General features: G+C 35.9%; 1 protein-coding gene and 1 long non-coding RNA gene across 2 annotated transcripts; both read left to right on the top strand.

Moving 5' to 3' along the window:
• The first annotated feature begins 12992 nt into the window (after positions 1–12992).
• LOC146733669 (uncharacterized) lies at positions 12993–14363 on the top strand. The gene is made up of 2 exons (XR_014926612.1): positions 12993–13286; positions 14026–14363. It is a non-coding gene; the product is annotated as an uncharacterized LOC146733669 (long non-coding RNA).
• A 3724-nt stretch (positions 14364–18087) lies between these two features.
• LOC146733668 (uncharacterized) lies at positions 18088–21174 on the top strand. The gene is made up of 3 exons (XM_085491501.1): positions 18088–18197; positions 18862–19420; positions 20897–21174. Exons 2-3 carry the CDS (start codon positions 18911–18913, stop codon positions 21101–21103), a joined length of 717 nt encoding a protein of 238 aa, XP_085347627.1. The 5' UTR covers positions 18088–18197; positions 18862–18910; the 3' UTR covers positions 21104–21174.
• The last annotated feature ends 541 nt before the right edge of the window (positions 21175–21715 follow it).

Here is a 21715-nt window from a genome sequence, read left to right as displayed (position 1 = left end):
CGACGACTGCCCCCTTTAAAGGCTATAGCCCCTTTGCAATTTATTAGTATATTCGTAATGTTAGACGAGTGATTGGAGCAAGGGGTAGAACAAGGGAAATGCATTACATTTAGCATATATCTTACCTTTGGTTACATCATGAAGACTGTATTTTGGCGTTCTGGGACAATTTCCGTCATCTCGTTGCATACGGCTTACATATCGCCCGGACGAAATGCAGATCTCGCTGTTGCTTATGGTGCTGTCCTGTTGTGAACACCCATCTTGAAAGTCACAGTTAAACATGCTCGTGTAAGTTTTCTAATGGTCTCGTTTATTCAATATGAATATCTTCGGCTCGTCATGTATCTTGTATCTGTACACAGAAATAACCGGTGTAGTTAAAATGCTCTACGGCACGTGTGAGAGCAATATTTTAGGCGAGTTAGAAAACATTTGCCAGTGATCGATTCAATAACTAATTTATAAACCACGTGGCGGTGTTTTCCTCCAAATCAACAGATTGAACAATTTTTTTATAAATCACACCGTAAAACGACGAAACTTGCATGTGATTTCAAAATGCTGTAAATTTGCGCAAGAAATCAATTCACGGCAGTGGCAACTGTGTATGTCTTTGTATAAGCACGGTTACTAGAAGAATTAACCGTGGTATAAGCCACAATTGTGGTTAAGCCTAACGGGTTGTACCTATCTTCCCGCTGTTTTAAGGACTCCGTAACTGATATGTTAAATGTATTACATATAAATAAAACTTGATGCTTCACCCTGTTATATACACTCCTTTGGCAAAGAGTTTTATTTATCACATGTATCATGCACTTTCGGTATAATAACACCCGTGTGATATTTTTGGTAATTCACACTTTGAAAGTGACGTCACACTTTAAGTCTGTGGTGTGATTGGCCAATACAATCTCCTTCCCAGAGGCCTTTGCGCTTTACACAATAGTGCCTCTGCCACAGGCAGCCTTCAATATTGTGGTCAATCACCTCACTACGCACGGCCATTTTCTAGTACCTGTTAGATCTGAAAACGTACTACAAAAAGTGAGAAAAAAACGTATGTGACATCCGAATTATTTATTAATGTCAGACCTCAGTAAAAACGCAAATACGAACCATTTTGTCGCGGACTATGTTTTGCAAGGTAATGTTACTGTAGTGAAATGGCGCACGTGATACACTAAAACTTGGAAGAAAAAACGTTCTGTTATCGTATATAGTTGGGAAAGAAACATTAAAGACTAATTTAACTGAAAAAAGTTTCCTAACATTTCCGTTCATCTTGTATCCTGGTGAATATATCAATACTATTTCTGGCTTGAACGGGTTCGATTTTGCGCGTCTAACAGCAATATAGAACACACAGGTTCTAGTAAGTTTATAAAGTTAGTCATTTATAGTAGAAACTAGTGCTTTGGCATGTAGGAAAGGATTGTAATTTTCTAACGCAAGTTATGTATATTTTGTATAAATAACTGAACATTTTATTTAGAGTCAGGGCGTGAAACCTCTTAATAAAGTGATTAAAGTAACCGAGTGACTTACGCATAACTTTGTTAACCGACAGGGTCTTGTAGTTCGAACATATTCGAATATGCAAATGAGTTCTATGCAAAGCTGCTTTGTGCAGTGATGATCATTGATGCTGCAGGTCCGGCGTCTTCTACACCGATCTGACGCATATCGCGCAAGGTGTGCCGGGAGTTTGTTCGAAATTTCGAATGTTTCGAAGTCAATCGTCGACTGGCACGTATTTTACGGATATATTAACTCGTTTAAGGGGCCTGCTTACTAAATAATGATAAATGAAACTTAGGAAACTTGTAAGAACAAACTGGCCCCAAAATTGGACAAATTTAGAATAAGTCTACGCTGCTAATATCTGGTTCAGAAGGCGTTCTACGCGTGATGTTATTGCGCTCAAGAACGTTCTATTTCCGAACTATATGAAACCGGAAATTACGCGGGTACTTTCGAACTTCAAACACAAATTTGATTATCGTTATTATGTGTTACTTTCTGTTGTTTCAAAGATTGAATTATTTGTGACATTAATATTTCACTCTCTAGACAATATTTCACTAAAATATGTGATCAAAAGGCAACTTAAACTGTAAAAGCAATATCAAGTTCCGTGTATAAACACTGGTGTAAAGTGGCGGCGGAGCGCTATTTTAGCCAAAATCAGCTAGTAAGGCGTCATCATTGACGCTGCAGTTCGGCGTCTTCTACACCGATCTGACGCGCTAGGTGTGCCGGGAGTTTGTTCGAAATTTTGAACGTTTCGAAGTCCATCGTCGATTGCCACGTATTTTACGGATATATTAAATTGTTTCAGAGACCTGTTTACTAAATAATGATAAATGAAACTTAGAAAACTTGTAAGAACAAACTGGGCCCAAATCGCGCAAATTGCAATAAGTTTACGCTGCTAGAGTCTGGTTCGGATGGAGTTCTATGCGTGATTTTATTGCGCTCAAGGACGTTCTATTTTCGAACTAGTTGAAACCGGAAATAACTACTTTTGAACTTCAAACACAAATTTGATTATCGTTATTATGTGTTAGTTTCTGTTGTTTCAAAGATTGAATTATGTATGACAATAATATTTCACTCTATAAACAATATTTCACTAAAATATGTGATTCAAAGGCAACCCAAATTGTAAAAAGCAATATCAAGTTCCGCGTATAAACAAACACTGTTGTAAAGAGGCGGCGGAGCGGAATTTTAGCCCAAATCGCCGTAAGGCCGTACTAGCCGTAAGGCGTCATATGACACAGGTTTGTGCTGGGACAGCGCTTCCGGTGACGACACAACGACAGGTTTGTGCTGGGACAGCGCTTCCGGTGACGACACAACGCAGTGATGATAAGTAACGCGCATCGCACTGTGCGGAGTTCGTGGCCAATACAGCTAATTTCACCTTCGACCTAATCAGCAAAGTTAATACTAAATTATGCAACACTTATGATGAGGCAAATTTTAATGACAAATTATGTAGAAATTATTACATATTATACTTATTAGATTTTTAGATGCTATATGATTTTATCGCTGTTAAATAAACAAAATATTAAAGATATTAATCAGTCTCAATTCTCCCAACCCGAAAATAGTTCGGGCATGATAATGTTTCGTCTGCTGTCAGTCCGACTCCGCACAGTTCGATACGCGTTACTTATCATCACTGCACAAAGCAGTTTAGCATAGAACTCATTTGCATATTCGAATACGTTCGAACTACAAAATCCTGTCGATTAATAAAGTTATGCGTAAGTCACTTGGTTACTTTAATCACTTTAATAAGACGTTTCACGCCCGACACCAAATAAAATGTCAGTTAATTAGATTAAAATATACATGACTTGCTTTAGAAAAGTACAATCCTTTCCTACATGCCAAAGCATTAGTTTCTTCTATAAAAGACTAACTTTATAAACTTACTAGAACCTGTGTGTTCCATGGCTGTTAGACGCGCAAAATCGAACCCGTTCAAGCCAGAAATAGTATTGAGATATTCACCAGAATACAAGATAAACGGAAATGTTAGGAAACTCCTTTCAGTGAAATTAGTCTTTAATGTTTCTTTCCCAACTATATTCGTTAACAGAACGTTTTTTCTCCCCAGTTTTAGTGTATCACGTGCGCCATTTCACTACAATAACATTACCTTGCAAAACATAGTCCGCGATAAAATGGTTCGTATTTACGTTTTTACTGAGGTCTGACATTATTAAATAGTTCGGATGTCACATACGTTTTTTTTTCCACTTTTTGTAATACGTTTTCAGATGTAACAACTACAGGAAAATGGCCGTGCGTAGTGAGGTGATTGATCACAAAATTGAAGGCTGTCTGTGGCAGAGGCACTATTGCGTAAAGCGCAAAGGCCTCTGGGAAGGAGATTGCTGTCAGTCGTACAAATTTGCATCTCAAAGTAAACAAACCTTCAGCTGATCGAACGTTCGAAATCATGATACATATGGGCGACTTAGTCAATACTTTTGATATAGACGTGATAGAATTCATGAATGATGATCAAGAAAGACCGAGTGAAGGTACGTTTACGTGTTTTCATCGTCAGAACTCGGCATATTGTATGATCGCATACTGCATTGGGTAAAAATACATCACAATACTGCGAGTACTAAATAAAATGATTCCACAACATAAATTTATTTTTACATTTATAATACCAAATGTAACAATTATTTTCGTCACAGAAAATGCTTCCTTGGGTGAAGCGACAGCACAAAACACTGACAGCGACGGCGCCGAGGCCGGGCCTTCACGACCATGTAGACTTGTGCCAGTCACCGATGACGATGTCAGAAGAACAATCGAAACTCAACAAAACAAAAACACAGCCAAGAAAACTCTATATGATATGAGATTACTGGGCCAATTTTTGAAGATACCAGAAATAAACGAGGCTAGAGAAATCCACGAAATCCCTCCAAATGAACTGGAAACAATTTTATGCAATTTTTTTATCAGTGTCCGTAAACCAAGCGGTGATGACTACGAGCCTACTTCCTTAAGATCTATGCTTTCTAGCTTTGAACGTCACCTGAAACGACACAAATACATGTATTCACTGATCAGTAGTATTGAGTTTAATGAGGTGCGGGAAACAATAATATAATTCCCTTTAACATATTTTGTTTCAATATAAATATGCATTGTCATAATTAATTTTGAGTACAAACAAGTTTTGGGGTTGAACCAACAGTGGGGAATCAGTCTACCGAATGTCCTTTAAAGATGTAAATATCTTACAAAAACTGTAACATTGGTGCCTTATTTGTTTAATTATTTTAAGGGACATAATTTCCAGCTTTATTCAAAGTAATTCAGATATTTTAGTATAAAACAAATGTCTCATCGCCAAAAACAAGTGCTGCATTTAGACGTGAATAGATTCATAAAACGTGCAAGATAACAGAAATTCTTAGCTGGCTTTTATCCAAGTATTTTGTACAGGTGTCTGTCAAAAATTAACGATTCACTGAGACAAATATGAACTGCCTCATTGTGTGACTACTACTGTATTATATGAAAAATAAAAACAAAAACACCCTTTATGAATAGCTATCATGTTGCAAGCTCTGCTTTGTATGCAAATCAACTTAAATAGTTAGTTGGTGTCCAGTGGAGGGAGAAGTCAATAGTACTGTTGCCTCCTGAAAATCTACATCTTCAAACACTGCAATCTTTGAAGTGCGTTTTTAAACCAGTATTGTAAAAACTATCATTCTGTTCTAATAGCTGAAACATATTCCTGTGAGTTTTCATTTGTCGAATGAACTGTTTGTCAAATACAGAATACATATATTTTAGAACAATTTTCTTTTTAAAATGTGGATGAAATGTTTTGCTTTTTATGTATTTTTTATGTATTGTTTTTGGTTTGATAATTTTGAACTAAACAGATTTTCTATTAGCTTCAGATCTTGATCAAAGTTTGGCACCCAGTTCATAGGAGTGCTTATATTGATTTTCTGACATCTTGTTTTCTGTAAAGATTTTATTGGTAGGTTTGCAAATGTGTATCAGACTGTGCAATCTCTCCATGAGTTGGTTTTGAAACCCAGTATGGGATTCTGAGATACATTACCAAGGATATTACAAGAGAACTGGTGATGGTTGTAGAACCATAACTGCCTCAGCTCAAAGACTGTTATGTAATACAGGGGAATGTATAGGGAAATGTATTGTAGTGTTACCTCTGTCTAATTTACAATATATCCGCATTAACCTTCACTATTAAGGACAATATGGGAGTAGAAGCAAGGCTACGCAAATTTGCGAAATAGAAGTTAGTTAGAATTACCAGACATTGTTGGATATAAAGAAGTGGCATATTAACCCAACAAACATACTCGCACATATCCATACATGTCTTATTGTGTGGGGCAAAGCTGTCATGTACACATTCATAATAACTGGAAATGGTTTCACAACAGAAAACAAGTGTTATTCCTGTAAATAATTATGAACAATAAAAACTGAAATTTAGAAAAACTATGAACAAAAAATAATGAAAGTCTGTGATTTTCTGCACAGTTTCCAGGAAATTATTAACCGAGTCGTTAAAACGTACAGTTTGGTGACATAATTCAAATTTTGTATAGTTCAATATGCATACAACCACCCATGCACTAGTACATTTTGACAATAAACCCCTCTTTCACATTGAGAAAATACAAACAAGACATTAAACTTTCCTGACAGTAACATGTAAGCGTTGTATTAACCAGAATGAAAAGTCTTGAGTCACGGCGAATACTTCTATCGAGTCGCCCATTTAAAAACCGCTTCAACTAGCCAAGGCCAATCAATAATGTGCGGGGTCATTAATTAAATAATATTAATTTTATTAACACTTGCACATTCCCCGGAGGGATTGGCAATGGCTATAAATGTTTAAGAAAGAATAATACTCGCTGGTAAGCCCAGTGCACCTGTGGAGATAATATTATCTCACCGTCTAGCTGGTCCGCCCAGTGCCACTGTGGAGATAATATTATCTCACTGACTCGCTGGTAAGCCCAGTGCACCAGTGGATATAATATCGACTCACTGGTCTACCCAGTGCCACTGGTGACTCACTGGCAAATAGTGTTATCTCTCTCTGACCCAGTCATTCCCATGAATATTGTTTGATAAAAAACGGTAAAAAAAATACTGTTTGTGAAGCCCACCGCTTGTCTTTTCACGCCATTCTCCAAATTTCGCCGTAGGTGGCGTCTTGTTTTTGACTTCAGAAGGCATATCTCACGATAACACGTTTTCCTGCTGAATTATCATAACAATACTACATTATCACACATTTCGTGCATAAATGAAATAAACATGGACAAAATAATTCCATTTTGAAAAAATAAAGTGTTTAAAAGGTTAAACAAATTAAATAATATAAAATAAAAACATACAAAAAACTAAGCTAATACATTACTGTAACAACTACATTTAACCAGTTTTACCCCCCCAAAAAAACTTATTTTTTCAAGAAATGTAAGTTTCATACTTTAGATCAGTATTATAATAAAGCGCCCTATTATGGACAATTTGTCGAAAACAAATAATTCGAACAGATTCAAAGTTTCATAAGTCGGACGAACACTACAATGAGAAATTCACCCTATCACCAAAGATTCGAATAGTCAGTACTAACGATCATGGCTAGTAGTTCATTAACCAAAAGTTGCGAACATATACGAAAATTTACCCGGAAAAATGTTGAATAATATTGACAAATGCATACATTAAAACAGATTCTATACCTATACACACTGTTAATATCCGTGGCATGTTGAATTATACAGGTAAATGCATATACAAAATACTTACCCGTGGACATGTAAATGTGCTTACTATTACCAAGTCTTCTTACTGATGATAACTGCAACATTCGTGTTCGTGTTTTCCGTCTTTTTATCATGTGCTGAGCTCGAACATTTCGTTTTCCAGCCAACCACTAGTGTTTACGTCAACATTCAATAACCAATAAAGAGTTGGTTGGACCATTGTTTCGATTGGGGGTGTTATGCCGCTATAAGTATGGAACGTTACGCAAATTATCACTTCTATTGTTGATCGTATTCATTAATTTATATTTATTCATATTTATTTATTTATCTCTCCTAGTATCGGCTGTTATATGTAGACTTGTATAGTTGTTAACTCGATATTTGTCGATCTTTTCTAAATACTGTTGAGGCAGAATTGAAAACGAATAGAATGGAATAGAATAGAATAGAATAGAATAGAATAGAATAGAATAGAATAGAATAGAATAGAATAGAATAGAATAGAATAGAATAGAATAGAATATTTGACACAAAATGAAATGTATGTTGTATAACATCTAAGGTCAACTACATAAACAACGAAGAAGAAAAAAACAATGTACAATACACAGACAGATTAAATTTAAACTTAAGTTTTGTAAAACATAAACATTTCATCTATCATGAATATAGTCATTCAGGCTTGATGATACAGAGTGAAAATAGAAATATAATAATATATACAGTGCTAGTTTTCTTTCACCGTGTCTTTCCTGCATAGAAGCTGTGCATGAGTTTTTACTCGAGTTTCCTCATTCTGACAACAGAAGAGAAATCGCTATAAATATAAATCGATTATAAAGTAGCAGAAATTCCCTGCTCTGATAGAACCCATCGTTGTAACCATGAACGTTTTCACGGCACACCTACGGAAAGGTTTTTACCGGAGTCTCGAAGTCGAAATACAATCTGGGCGAGAATGGTCCCGCAAGTTAAAATTACGCAACCGCCACCTACATTAAAGCGCGGTAGTCGTCGCGCTGCGCATGTGCGAGATATATGCATAGAAGCTGCATAGAAGCTGTGCATGAGTTTTTACTCGAGTTTCCTCATTCTGACAACAGAAGAGAAATCGCTATAAATATAAATCGATTATAAAGTAGCAGAAATTCCCTGCTCTGATAGAACCCATCGTTGTAACCATGAACGTTTTCACGGCACACCTACGGAAAGGTTTTTACCGGAGTCTCGAAGTCGAAATACAATCTGGGCGAGAATGGTCCCGCAAGTTAAAATTACGCAACCGCCACCTACATTAAAGCGCGGTAGTCGTCGCGCTGCGCATGTGCGAGATATATGGATCTCACATAAACAAAGATGGCGACTTTGACTGTTGCGCAGAACAACGAGTACGAACCGAGACGTTTTCAAGCTTTAATTAGGTAATTTTCATGTGATTGGAAGGTATCGAAAGAGTCACCGGCGGTAATCAGTCCAAATCACGCCCAGGTCAAACCTCGTACTTGTGATTTCCATTTGAAGAGCGCGTTGGATTGTGGGAAAATCAATGTTTATCAATACAAGTGTCGCACATGCGCAGCGCGACGACTGTCGCGCTTTAAGATATGGGTTTCGTAAGTTGTCGAGTTGAAGTAGTGCCCTGATGATTTATCGTTTTGGCTGCAAACAGCAGTTACTGTATTTGTTCAACGAAATACTGAAACACGAGTATAACGTATACAAGCATGTGTACCACGTATATTGCCGGGTATAACGTATACTAATACAAAAATTCAGCCTTGTACACTTAATATACTAGTATCACATACATATGTGCGCACACTGACGGGCCTAATTAATTCCAATACAAAGATTAATGGACTGACGAACCTGAGTCTTATCCTCAAAGTTGTACATTGTCTTTTTTACACAGTTGTTCTGCGAGACATTGCAGTAATAACTTTTGGAGACGTAGTACAGTAAGTATCATCCCGCGTCTGCTTGCCGGTTCGCTCTGTGACTGTCAATTCTACAGAAGGTGACCCACTGCATCTCTCTGGAAGACTACTACAATACGAACGAATGTCACGAATAAATTTCTCTGAATTAACGTCTTATCTTCGTGACTATTGAGATACATGGGCGTGCGGGTGTTGAATAAATGGAATGCTAAAAAGGGTGGTGTTCGTTCAGTGTTGAGTCGTGCCGTGAGTCATTTTGAGTTATTGTAACCTCAGTCATCGAATTTATTGAATCGTTTCCTCGTTCGAATCTTGATAAAGTTGTACAACACAAAGACAAAAAAAGCAAAACAAAACAAAGCACTTAGACACAAATGATTAGCAAAACTATCTGAAAAATAGATCCTAAAAAAATAAAAGTCGTGACACATTGTCTACGAGTAATCGTATAAAGTGGGTCATTGCGTGAGAGTTTACACAAATGGTAGTCCAGAGTGCAGGTTTGAGAAAGGTATGATTCTGACCCCCCCCCCCCCGCGGTAGTGAAGCTTCTAAAACCCTTTCACATTTCGGTAAATCCGTTGTATTTATATTAATCAATTGTGCCTATTGTAAACCGGTCACAACAAAACCACTTGTAACGTAAAATAACAGCACTATATTTACAGTCACCGGTATATAATGTCCGATTTCTTATTTTGCGGTACACGTAACTTTGCGGGTTACACTTGTATTGATACGCAGAATATAAATTGGCAACCTCAAAACAGAGATTTATCATTTGGCCAATTCCTAAATCAAATCACACATTACACTAGTGTATTTGATTAAATGAAGTGTTAGGCAAACAACGAATACTTTGTAAGTCGATATAAGCGGGCACACTATTGATAAAAGCACGAACGTAAGTCGATTTTAGATGAAACGCTCGCGCGTATATGGTAAATGAGGTAAAATAGCAGTGCATACATTCAAAATTAATATCATGCGCACTTTGTCACTGGCCGACTTTTCTTGTATTGGAAGGTCGCTCCCGGATCCATGTAAATATCACATTTGTATACATGTGTGTGTCATAACGGGCGGTCTCCTTGTTACATTCAAACATAAAACATCTCTGGCTACATTCAGTATGATGACCTTATGAGTACAAAACTCATCGTTTGACTCGTTGGTTCGAATCAAGCATGCTGCTACTCATAAAAGGTCACAAATCTAATAAATAACTGTAAAATACTTTATTTTAGCTGGAATTAATTTTCACTGAAAACTTTTTGAGTGTTTTGCATGGAATTTATTTTCATTGATTTTTGGTGAGTCGAATGTAAAATATGGGGGAAAAAGGTATATTCACTGGATTTTATTTTCACTGAATCACCCCTTCAGCGAAAATAAAGTACTAGTATTTCACAGTAGTTGAGAAAAAGTTGTACTATTAACTCTTACACCAAGTGAGACAACCTCGCTCTGAAATAAATGCTTTAATTTTGGCAAAACACGCACAGCCATGCTTTAACGATACTCAGTTACACTTTGGTAACAAAGAATCTCTTTGACAACACGAATCCAGCGAACGCTCCAAGTAGTTCTTGTGATGTATCAATAGTAACCGAAAATATTTCAACGATTTACTTCACCAAAATACTACTTTTTGTCTTTGCTCGGAATGGTACTGTTAGTCAAAATATTGTTTTAATACTGCGCAATTCGGATTTATTATTTTCTGTTATTACAAGTTTTAAATATATTTTCCGATGTGGGATGAACCATGGCGCTTTCGAATTTTGTGTAATTTTGTTTTCTCAGTCACGAATAAAGACATTTTAAGGGGTTTCGCGTCTGCTTACAGTAACAAAAATAGCCATTTGATAAAAAAAACTTTGCTTTAAAATTATGTTATATGAAACTCTTCTAAAGATATTAAAATTCCGAATAATATTTGTCAATTTTCTCAAAATTCGACGACGTAAAACACAACAGAATGCTTTTCAAATCACCATGGAACAATTGCTCCATCGTGAGTGTGCATACTCTACCTACTGCTACTCTACCTCGTCGTGCGATTCATCACCAACTTTCTTTTATTACAAATGTGAACATACTTATATTTGATGGTATGAACAAACGGATTTTTTTAGTTGCGAAAAAGTAGTCTGTGTATATTTTTCTTTCAATTCACTTGCAAGACAAAATGGTATTTGTTTTTAACGTGACTAGTTTTACGCACGAGATAACCCCTATATGACCTCAGTATCACTATCCCGATACTGCTCAACGCATCACCTGTGAGTGGAAACTTCGATAACGCGACAAAACAACTCTAAACGTGATATTCTCCATGACAAGTGCATATTTTTCCTGGGATATATTTGTAACTTGACGAAATTTTTCTAATTTAAAGTAAATCGCTGCCTTTCTACCTAATAAATAGGAACGAGTAAATGTTCTCATTTTTTTCACATAGTTATTGATCAGCATCTTACAATGACGTACTCGGAATTTTGAAATATGGTGAGATTTTTTACTTTTAAAAACCTATGGTAAATGGTTAAAAAATCACCATGTTCATTGGTATTTGATCTTTATTTTGCGCATAAAGTTGTTTGGTGACTACAAGTTTATATTTGAGATTTGTGAATAATGGCATAAAATAAATAAAACCATCAAACGTCAACTTGAAGGAACTATGATCATTTGTTTTAATGGCAGCCAACCACCTTAACAACGACGGACATAATTCCGAGCAGGTTCTGTATGGGGTGAGAATACCGCCAAAATTAGCTTGGAGTCATTATTTGAACATTGTTTAGTTGTTTGGTCTTTATTTGGAAACTCGTTTGGTTATTATTTGGTCATTATTCGGTTATTTGGTCTTTATTTAAACATTATTTTGTGCTTATTCCATTATTGTGTTATTACTGCAGCATCCTATTGCTATTGTTTCATTATTTCAACTTTATTTCTTAATTATTTCATTATTGTGTAATTGCTACAATATTATGTTGTCATGGTTTCATAATGTTACAATTGTGTCGTTATTTAGACATTATCTTGACATTCAATTGTTATAAGATTCGATTATTTTCACGTCTAAATGTCTTGACATTCGGTTCGCTTAACTTGCGATTACCTTAACATTCGGTTCGCTTGACTTGCGATTACCTCAACATTCGATTACCTGACCCACATTAGCTGACCCCGCTATACATGTAGTATTCAATCCATAGTCCCGGGCCGCCTCTGCTTTCAAGATGGCAATGCGGCCTTTGTAAAAGTTAGCAGGAATTTTTAAATAATGGTCGTTTCGCCAACATCCGTCGTCAGAGCCTGTTGGTTAGAGAATATTACTTCTCCAAATGCGATGACTGAAGTGAGGAGGAATTATTACACAGTTGATCGTGACACGACTCTCACGGTCAATAACCGGCCTTTCAGCGGACTTGGTAGTGCCATCACGGTTCTTTTTTTTAGTAAAAAGTTGAACCATGTATCATTCTGATTCTCATTCCCCGGCCTCTCTTATCTCAGGTACTTAAAGTGCCTGTGAAATGGCTGCTATTTTCACGTCTAAAATTATCAATTGATACATAAATATTATTAATTTTTATGTTTCTAAGCATAAATTATTTTTTTTAAGTGAAAAAATGTGTTTTAAACTCAGTCTACAGCAACTTTATTTTTTGTATTTTAAAACGAGTCTCCTCATTAGCTATTCATTGCCATACAGAAATTCCCCTTGTGACGTCAGAAAGGGAAGTTGCTGGGCAGCTCGCATTGCCGATACGTGTAAATAAGGCAAATTTCTTGTGCAGTTTTCTCGTCTTTGACTAAATTGTCACTTATGTACTTTTTCGTCGAGGAAGAACGGGCCATAATGAACACTTGGATATCAAATTTGTTGCATGGGGTTGAGTTAGATGCGAGATATGTCCGTTCTGGTGTGGCTGGTCGCAGTGATGTCACCGTCCCCGGCGCACGTTTGTAAACTATCGCTGAACCTCGGCACTGGACAACTTTCGAGTCGGTAAGAAGTTCTAGTTTTTTTGTTCCAGTTGAGCTTACTACTCTCTATAAAATATCTTATCGATAATTTCAAAGAGGTATGTGTGAACTTTTTATTATGCTCGATAAACTTAGATCGCGAATTTCCTCAGAAATATTGCCTGCTTCGTTCAAACGTGCATTGGCATCCATATATTGGATTTTCGTTCATGGTCGAAGGCGTGAGTGTCTCGTGTGGCCCGAATGTCATCGGCGTTTTACTTTATCACGTTTGATTTTTTTTTGCACAAATGAAACTCTTATTTTTTTCCACCATCAACAATTTCTGATATGGTTGTTGGGATCGGCCGACGTCTCTGTGGGCTGCTCTACACACGTAAAATGCCCAATGTTTTGACCTGGCTTCCCTTCACACGAAGCGCGGGTGTGCATTACATCCGTAAGTTTCAAAATTTTAAACGTAAATTTGAAAAATGTTTGGTGAAATAAACTTGACATATTATTATGAAAAGAAAATGAAGAAAAAAAAATAATTAATTTTTGAATAATCGTTTGAGAGGATTGGGTGGCAATTGCTTATACTTATGTACTAATTGTAAATGTGTTCAATATTTTTTTCATCCATAATTCAAACACATATATAACATAATAATAGTTGCCTTTATTATAGTAAAAAAAGATGCATCATAAAACGAATGAATTACGTATAAACAAATGCCAAATAAAGATTGTGACCTTATTTATTTTCTAAACCTCCACAGGTTAACGAGGGGATACTTGAAGTTCATTGAAAAAGACTACAGTACTATCAGAGTGAGCAGTAACAGAGTTATCAATATTTATGTCAGAGAATTATTTAGGACTTAAATTACCAAATCTTGGTTTTTCATAGATTCCAAAATCTGAAGATGTGTTTCCTTTTTTCATTGTCACACAGTGTCACTCAATTAAAACCATATACTATAGTAATAGTAATCCATGTACAAATTATATTTTATTCACATTATTTTCCTCACATACATGTACAGACAATCCAATGTTTACATTGTCATATTTCTTTGTTCATCACAAGTCTAAATAAAATTTGTGAACTGTGTAACGTAGCCTGTTTTTTATTAGCATAATTGTTGCAGCATCTGGAAATGTATTTACACTGTTATGTGAATCTTGTAGTGTGGCAATGAACTGCCGAGACTTTGTCAGGGTGGGCATACTGGCTGTTGAGTGGCAGGGGTGCATCATCAAGTGAATGTAATACACAATCTCCTCCAACATACAAGTCTAGTGTATTGAAGAGCTCTTCTACGTAATCTGTAAATTATAATGAGAGCATTTTGATTCAACAATAGTAGATAGAAAACCATAAAGAATCATATCATACATGCTCTATTGAAGTACATTTCCAGTAGAAGCATCAAAATTAAAATAAAAAGAAAACATATTTTGACATTCTAGACGTTAAACTATAGTGATCAATAAAATAGGGAAATAACTAAAAAAAAACGACAAATCACAGTTACTAAATAAATGACCGCCGCGTGGAAATAGATTCAGTTGAAATGGGTGAACGCGTCGGGTCACGACGAGGACAAGTGCGTGACTGGTGGCGTTTAATTGGATAACAAAAATAATTGAGAGCAACACACATACAGACAAATTCAGAGTGGACTCGAGTTAGCGTGATTGTCATACTTATTTACTTGGTGATAACGCATTGACAGCCAAAGCCCGGATTCTTATTCCATAAATGATTTCTAGACATCTCGATCCAAGACATTTCGACCCAAATTGAACATCTCGACCCACCGCATCGACGCGACCCTGTCTCAATGTGGCGACGCGAACCTCTATCTAGTTCAACGTTGATCGACATCTTTTAATTCGAAACATCGTGTACTATCTACTAGTATTTCCAACGCGTGTGGTCGGCGCCTTTGATTGCGTTAATTTTGTTTTTTATTCGCGAAATCTATCACTGGCAGCGTTTGTTTTGTCATGTCTCATAACTGAAAGTCCAAGCTGACTTTGTTTTGGCTGTAGGTATGAAAAACGGGTCGGGATTTTTTGGGGTCGAGATGTCCAGTGCCCCCATAAAATTATTTCGCAGATCAAGCTAGAAGGAAAGTAACAGAGGTGTGAATTCGACATTCAACACCAACCACCGAACAATTCAGAAACTTTTAGCCTGCGAAAATGAAAACAATTAGCAGTGTGTAAGGACTGCGTAATTTCCTGTTTGTCCGACGCGTCGTTTTCGTGTTACTATAAAAAATTATTGATACCTTTACATAACGCAAACTTAATTGTCTCTATAAAGCGATAATCAGGATGGCAAAACAAGTCAAATGATTTGAAACACTTACCCGACGTCTCTCTCTCTTCTGAAATCCGCCTCGGTGATCATGGGCTGGTTCGGAATCTATTTCTTTCAAAATTGTTGGTATTGCGCCAGGTTTAAGTTGTCGGCGCTTCTCTTTAAAACCTAGTTGTTTTTTCACGGCCGAAGACAGTTTTTCGAAAAAAGAATCTGAGGTGAAGTGGACACTACATATGACGCTGTAAGGAGAAGGTCCACCCCAACCTTTTCTCGTTGTTTTCACGGCTTTCGTTTACTGACGTCGCACCTTCGGATCGTTTGGAAAAGTGTGAATACTTACACTATGACTATACGTATTACTGCAACCGCCCACAACACAACGTTTAACCATCACAAACGTTTGTTCTGAAAACAACTTCTAAAAACTCTCTATCTCAAAAAAAAAAAAAAATTGACAAAAAAAAGAAATGCCGACCGAAAAATGTATATCGTTTAAAAGTATGTTGAATCACGCAGTGTTATACAAGTACAGCTCAGGGGTATGGCTTCCTCTCATATTTTGGCATTTGGTGGCGCACTTTCGGCGAGAGTCGGAAATCCGGAAACAGTCGACCGTTTCAGGATAGGTGGGCGTGGCTACAGCACGAGATATATCTTAAATTTACTTGGATAGGAGTAACCATTTTGACAAAAACAATCAATAACTGCCCACTTCAGTAGAACACGGATCTAAAATAGTTAACGTGAGAGTGGGCATTGCACAGGCACTTTAATGACAGACATATTCCTGTTATGGACGTGATTTATTTGCGTTTAATCCGTTATTGTCAAGATGCCGATATACTTGTACGGCTGATTTATAGCGCGCCATTCATTTCATGGCGCTACGAAATCGGATGTCTTCGTTGGTAACAACTGCATTGGCAATGAATTTGTGGGTATTATTGCCAATAGCAATCACGTCAGTGTCACGACAGTTTTTCGCCAGCCATGCCTCGCATCTGCAGTAATCATAGTTATGCTGTCTTCGAGGTTTTCCGTCGTAAATGTCGACTTCCGCTCGCAAAGCAGTTTCACAGTTTCAATTTTGTTTTGATTGCTGTGAATGTCTCCTCCGTCAACTTCCCCATATAATACTGGCCAAAGTAGCTTATTCCGACGGTTGACAAAACCCAATTCTGTAATTGACTAGAAATTTGCTATTTAGTAGACGGGGAGCTGAATTCCATCGAAATGCATGCCCCGATTGCAACGGGTTTTCATAAGTTGCGCCATGTATGGTGTGTCATTAGGGCCAAAATTGAAAAACGCCAATAAATAAAAGAATAAATCAAAGAATAGATAAATAAATAAAAGAATAAATAAAAGAATAGATAAATAAATAAAAGACTAAATCAAAAAATAAAACAATAAATAAAAGAAGAAATTGAAGAATAGAACAAGAAATAAAAGACTAAATTCAAGAATAGAACGATAAATTAAAAATAGAAGAATAAATAAAATAATAAATAAAATAATAAAACAAAAAATAAATCAAAGAATAAAATAATAAATAAAAGATTAAATTGAAAAATAGAACGATAAATTAAAAATAGAAGAATAAATAAAATAATAAAATAAAAGAATAAATCAAAGAATAAAATAATAAATAAAAGATTAAATTGAAAAATAGAACGATAAATTAAAAATAGAAGAATAAATAAAATAATAAAACAAAAAATAAAAGAATAAATAAACAAATAGAAAAATTTATAAAACAACAAATAAATAAATAAATAGAACTGCGAATCGATAAAACATCAAGCATATAGACTGACAATTAAAGAAACCAGCTTATTTAAAAGCGTAATTCTTAAACGTTGACAAGAAAAAGTAAAAGGCGTTGTTTTATACTGAACCACCTTTACTGATGGTAAACATCATGGCAGCCATGGATGGTAAACACTTCCTTCTTAGGCGGGTACATCTTTTGCTTAGCGATGTTTTGAAGTGTATTGAGGATGAAGATCGTATGAATTATGATAGCATTCAATACAAGCTCAACAGTTTGAAGCGTATTTGTTCGCAAGTTAACTCCTACTACTGTGATATGTCTTCTGTTTTGAGCGATATAAGCGAGGTCAATGAAACATTTGCGGCCCTGAACAATGATGTATTCGAAGGATATTGTGTGGACACAGAAGTACTATCTGGAAGAGGAAGACCTCCATATTGTATTACGAAGGATCAGTTGATATACCTAGTCGATACCGGATTTACTATTCCGTATATTAGCCGGTTACTGTGTGTAAGTGAGCGGACGGTGAAAAGACGCATGAGTAAGTTTGACATCAAAATAAGAGATACATATTCTGATATTTCCGACATTCAGTTGGATGACGTTATAAGAGAAATCATCCTCGATTTTCCAAATTGTGGTTATCGCCGTATGACAGGCTTCCTCCGAAGTATGGGGTTACGAGTCCAGCAACAGAGAATGAGACTTAGTTTACACAGGGTCGACCCTGTTGGAGTTCTTTTGCGATCACTAGAAATATTTTCAACGCCAAGGCGTGCATACAGGGTGTATGCACCACTGTCTCTATGGCACATAGATGGACATCACAAGTTAATACGGTAAGGAACATAAATTATGTATACATGGACAATTCAATATCCGAGAGTGGACATAATATATAGCTGAAAATAAAACCATCCACAGAGAGGTAGAACATACGACTACGGTAAAATTGCAATTTAATTTGGATTTGGACTGTATAAACACACCACACATTATACTGGTGTACCTGGTACTGTGTAAATACACCACACAATATACTGGTGTACCTGGTACTGTGTAAACACACCACACAATATACTGGTGTACCTGGTACTGTGTAAACACACCATACATTATACTGGTGTACCTGGTACTGTATAAACACACCACACAATATACTGGTGTACCTGGTACTGTCTAAATACACCACACATTATACTGGTGTACCTGGTACTGTATAAACACACCAAACAATATACTGGTGTAGCTGGTACTGTATAAACACACCAAAAATTTTACTGGTGTACCGGGTACTGTGTAAATACACCATACATTATACTGGTGTACCTGGTACTGTCTAAATACACCAAACAATATACTGGTGTACCTGGTACTGTGTAAATACACCACACATTATACTGATGTACCTGGTACTGTGTAAATACACCACACATTATACTGATGTACCTGGTACTGTGTAAACATACCACACATTATACTTTCATTCTAATTTTATTGCAGTTGGAGATTTGTGATCCATGGTGGCATAGACGGATATTCACGTAGAATTATGTATTTACAGTGCAATGACAACAACAGAGCATTCACAGTACTGGAGGACTTTATGTCAGCTGTGTGTGAATATGGTGTACCGTCTAGAGTGCGATCTGATCATGGATTAGAAAACGTTGAAATTGCAAAGTATATGCTTTCGCACCCAGACAGAGGACCTGGGAGAGGTAGTCATATCACAGGAAAAAGTATACACAATCAACGTATTGAGCGCTTATGGCGTGATGTATTTTGTGGGTGCTTATATGTATTTTATAATACATTTTATGCTCTCGAAGACCAGGGTCTTCTTGATTCATGTAATGATATGCATTTATTCTGTTTACATTATGTGTATTTACCACGTATAAGAAGACACTTGTCCATGTTTTCTGCAAGTTGGAATCAACACCCAATTAGAACAACAGAAGGGAACATGTCTCCCAATCAACTTTGGGTGTCCGGACTGCTGAATATCGCAGCCTCTTCTAGTACTGAAGCTACAGAAGCATTTGAACCTAGCACAAATGTAAGTAATAAACACAGACAATATCATCTAGCGGGTTTAATGACTGATCAAAGAAAGTTTAGAAAGAACTCCCGTGTGCTGAGTGTATTAGAGACACAGTAAATATTAATTCAAAATTACTTGTACTTGAGATATTGATGGAAAAGCTGAAAACTAATTATGCAAATCAGAAAATTTAAAATGAACAGAGTGTAAAACTAATAAGGTCTGTGCAATGTAACAGACCATCTATGTACCAAGTTTCATTGAAATGTGATCAGAACAATTATGAATTATTATGCTAATTAGAAAATTTATATGAACAGATTTTAACCCAAAACTGATCATATTTGTACATTGTCCTAGAGCATCTATGTACAAAGTTTCATGTAAAGGTGATGATAAGTACTTGAGATATCAGTGAAAAAACTGAAAATTAAATAATTATGCAAATAAGTTAATTAATATGCACAATTATTTACGCCAAAACTAATCAGATCTCTGCATAGTCCTAGAGGATCTATGTACCAAGTTATATTGAAATGTGATGATTAGTACTTGAGATGTATGTGCAAATTCGAAAATTAACTAATTATGCAAATTAGGTGATTCATATGCACAAATATTATCCCAAAACAATCGATCTCTGCATAGTCCTTCAGTATCTATGTACCATTGAAATGTATTGCTTACTACTTGAAATATCAAAAGCTGAAAATTAATTTATTATGCAAATTAGGTAATCAATATGTACTGATATTACCCTAAAACATACTAGGTCTGTGCAGTGTCCTAAGACATCTAGGTACCAAGTTTCATTGAAATGTGATGATTAGTAGTTGAGGTATCAGTGGAAAAGCCGAAAATTTACTAATCATTATGCACATTAAGTAATTAATATGCACAGATTTTCACCCAAAACTAATCAAAACCTGGCATTAGTTCAAAGCATCTATGAACCAAGTTTCATCAAAATCCAATGAGTAGTTCTTTTGATACCAGTGGAACAGTTATGGAACAGCTAAAAATGAGCTAATTATCATGCAAATTAGGTAATTAATATGCATGGTTTCTACTAAAACCTAAACAAATCTGCGCATCTATGCACCAAGTTTCATAAAAAAAACAATGTATGGTTCTTGAGATATCAGTGGAACAGAAGGACACACACACACATACAGACAGGGTAACTGCAAAGACTCCCATTGTGTGCTTCGCACACAGGAGTAAAAAATGTGGAAGTATCATTGACCTAATTAGTGCATATGTTCACCAGCTACTTTCTGTTTGGACATGCATCTCACTCAACTTATATGATTCAATATAATATCTGTTAGAAGAGCAAATTGTGCCCCCGGATGATCTGCTATTGTGATAATTTGGGCAGTTTTTGTGTATATTATGGGCATTAACTTGATAATTAACATCTTTTTAATTAACTTTGTCTCTGAATTGTGTGAAAGTCACAATTTATGTTGTTTAAATTTCATTTTGCAGACAGAGTTATCATCTTATGGAATAGACTGGGAAGGTCCTACTCCAGCTGATGATGATATTCCAAATGTTGATGTACCAACAATTGAATGTGATATTACCTCAGCACAGATTCGTCTGTTGGAGGCACGAATAGACCCATTGCAGCAAAGTAATGTTTTTGGAACAGATCTGTATCAAATGGCATTGCAGACAATTAATGAATTTTAGACTGTGTCTGCGTGTTCCATGATTTAATTGTAATGTGCTAAATAAAGTAATTAATTTGTATAGCCATTTAAGTACTTTCTAGGTTATACGATGTTACTATATTAAGTCTCAATTTGACAAGTACATAATCAGCAGTGCTGTTCAGTGCACGGACACATGTAGAACATGTTTTCCAATATTTTATACATATAATTTGGGGTAATTTATCACAGACCAATGCAGTGACAACCTAATTTATCTAATTATTAACTCATTTTCACTAAGTATTTTCGAGCAGTAACTTTATACAAACTCATTCTTGAAGAATCAATGAAATTTAAGTTGCTGATTTAGATTTTAGTCAGAATGAATGCTTCACCAGTTGATGTCCCTAAAACAGAGAAGCTCTTTTCTGAAAACAGTATTGTTGTTCATTGGTATATTAAATGCCAGACTATGATTTGACAAATTTGTTTTTAAACTGAACATGTGTGTAACAACTCCTTTGTTTATTATCAACACTTATGATAAAAAAACTAATAAAGTTACAAATTGTACATTCTAAACATGTAAATTTAAACACAACAGAGAATATGTTCCTGAATTAGGTCATTATGTACAGTGATTATCACA

This window comes from Saccoglossus kowalevskii, chromosome 16, assembly GCF_978046115.1.
Source record: "Saccoglossus kowalevskii chromosome 16, keSacKowa6.1, whole genome shotgun sequence".
In the NCBI taxonomy this organism is placed as follows: Eukaryota; Metazoa; Hemichordata; class Enteropneusta; family Harrimaniidae; genus Saccoglossus; species Saccoglossus kowalevskii.
This window is presented reverse-complemented; position numbering and strand designations above follow the sequence as displayed.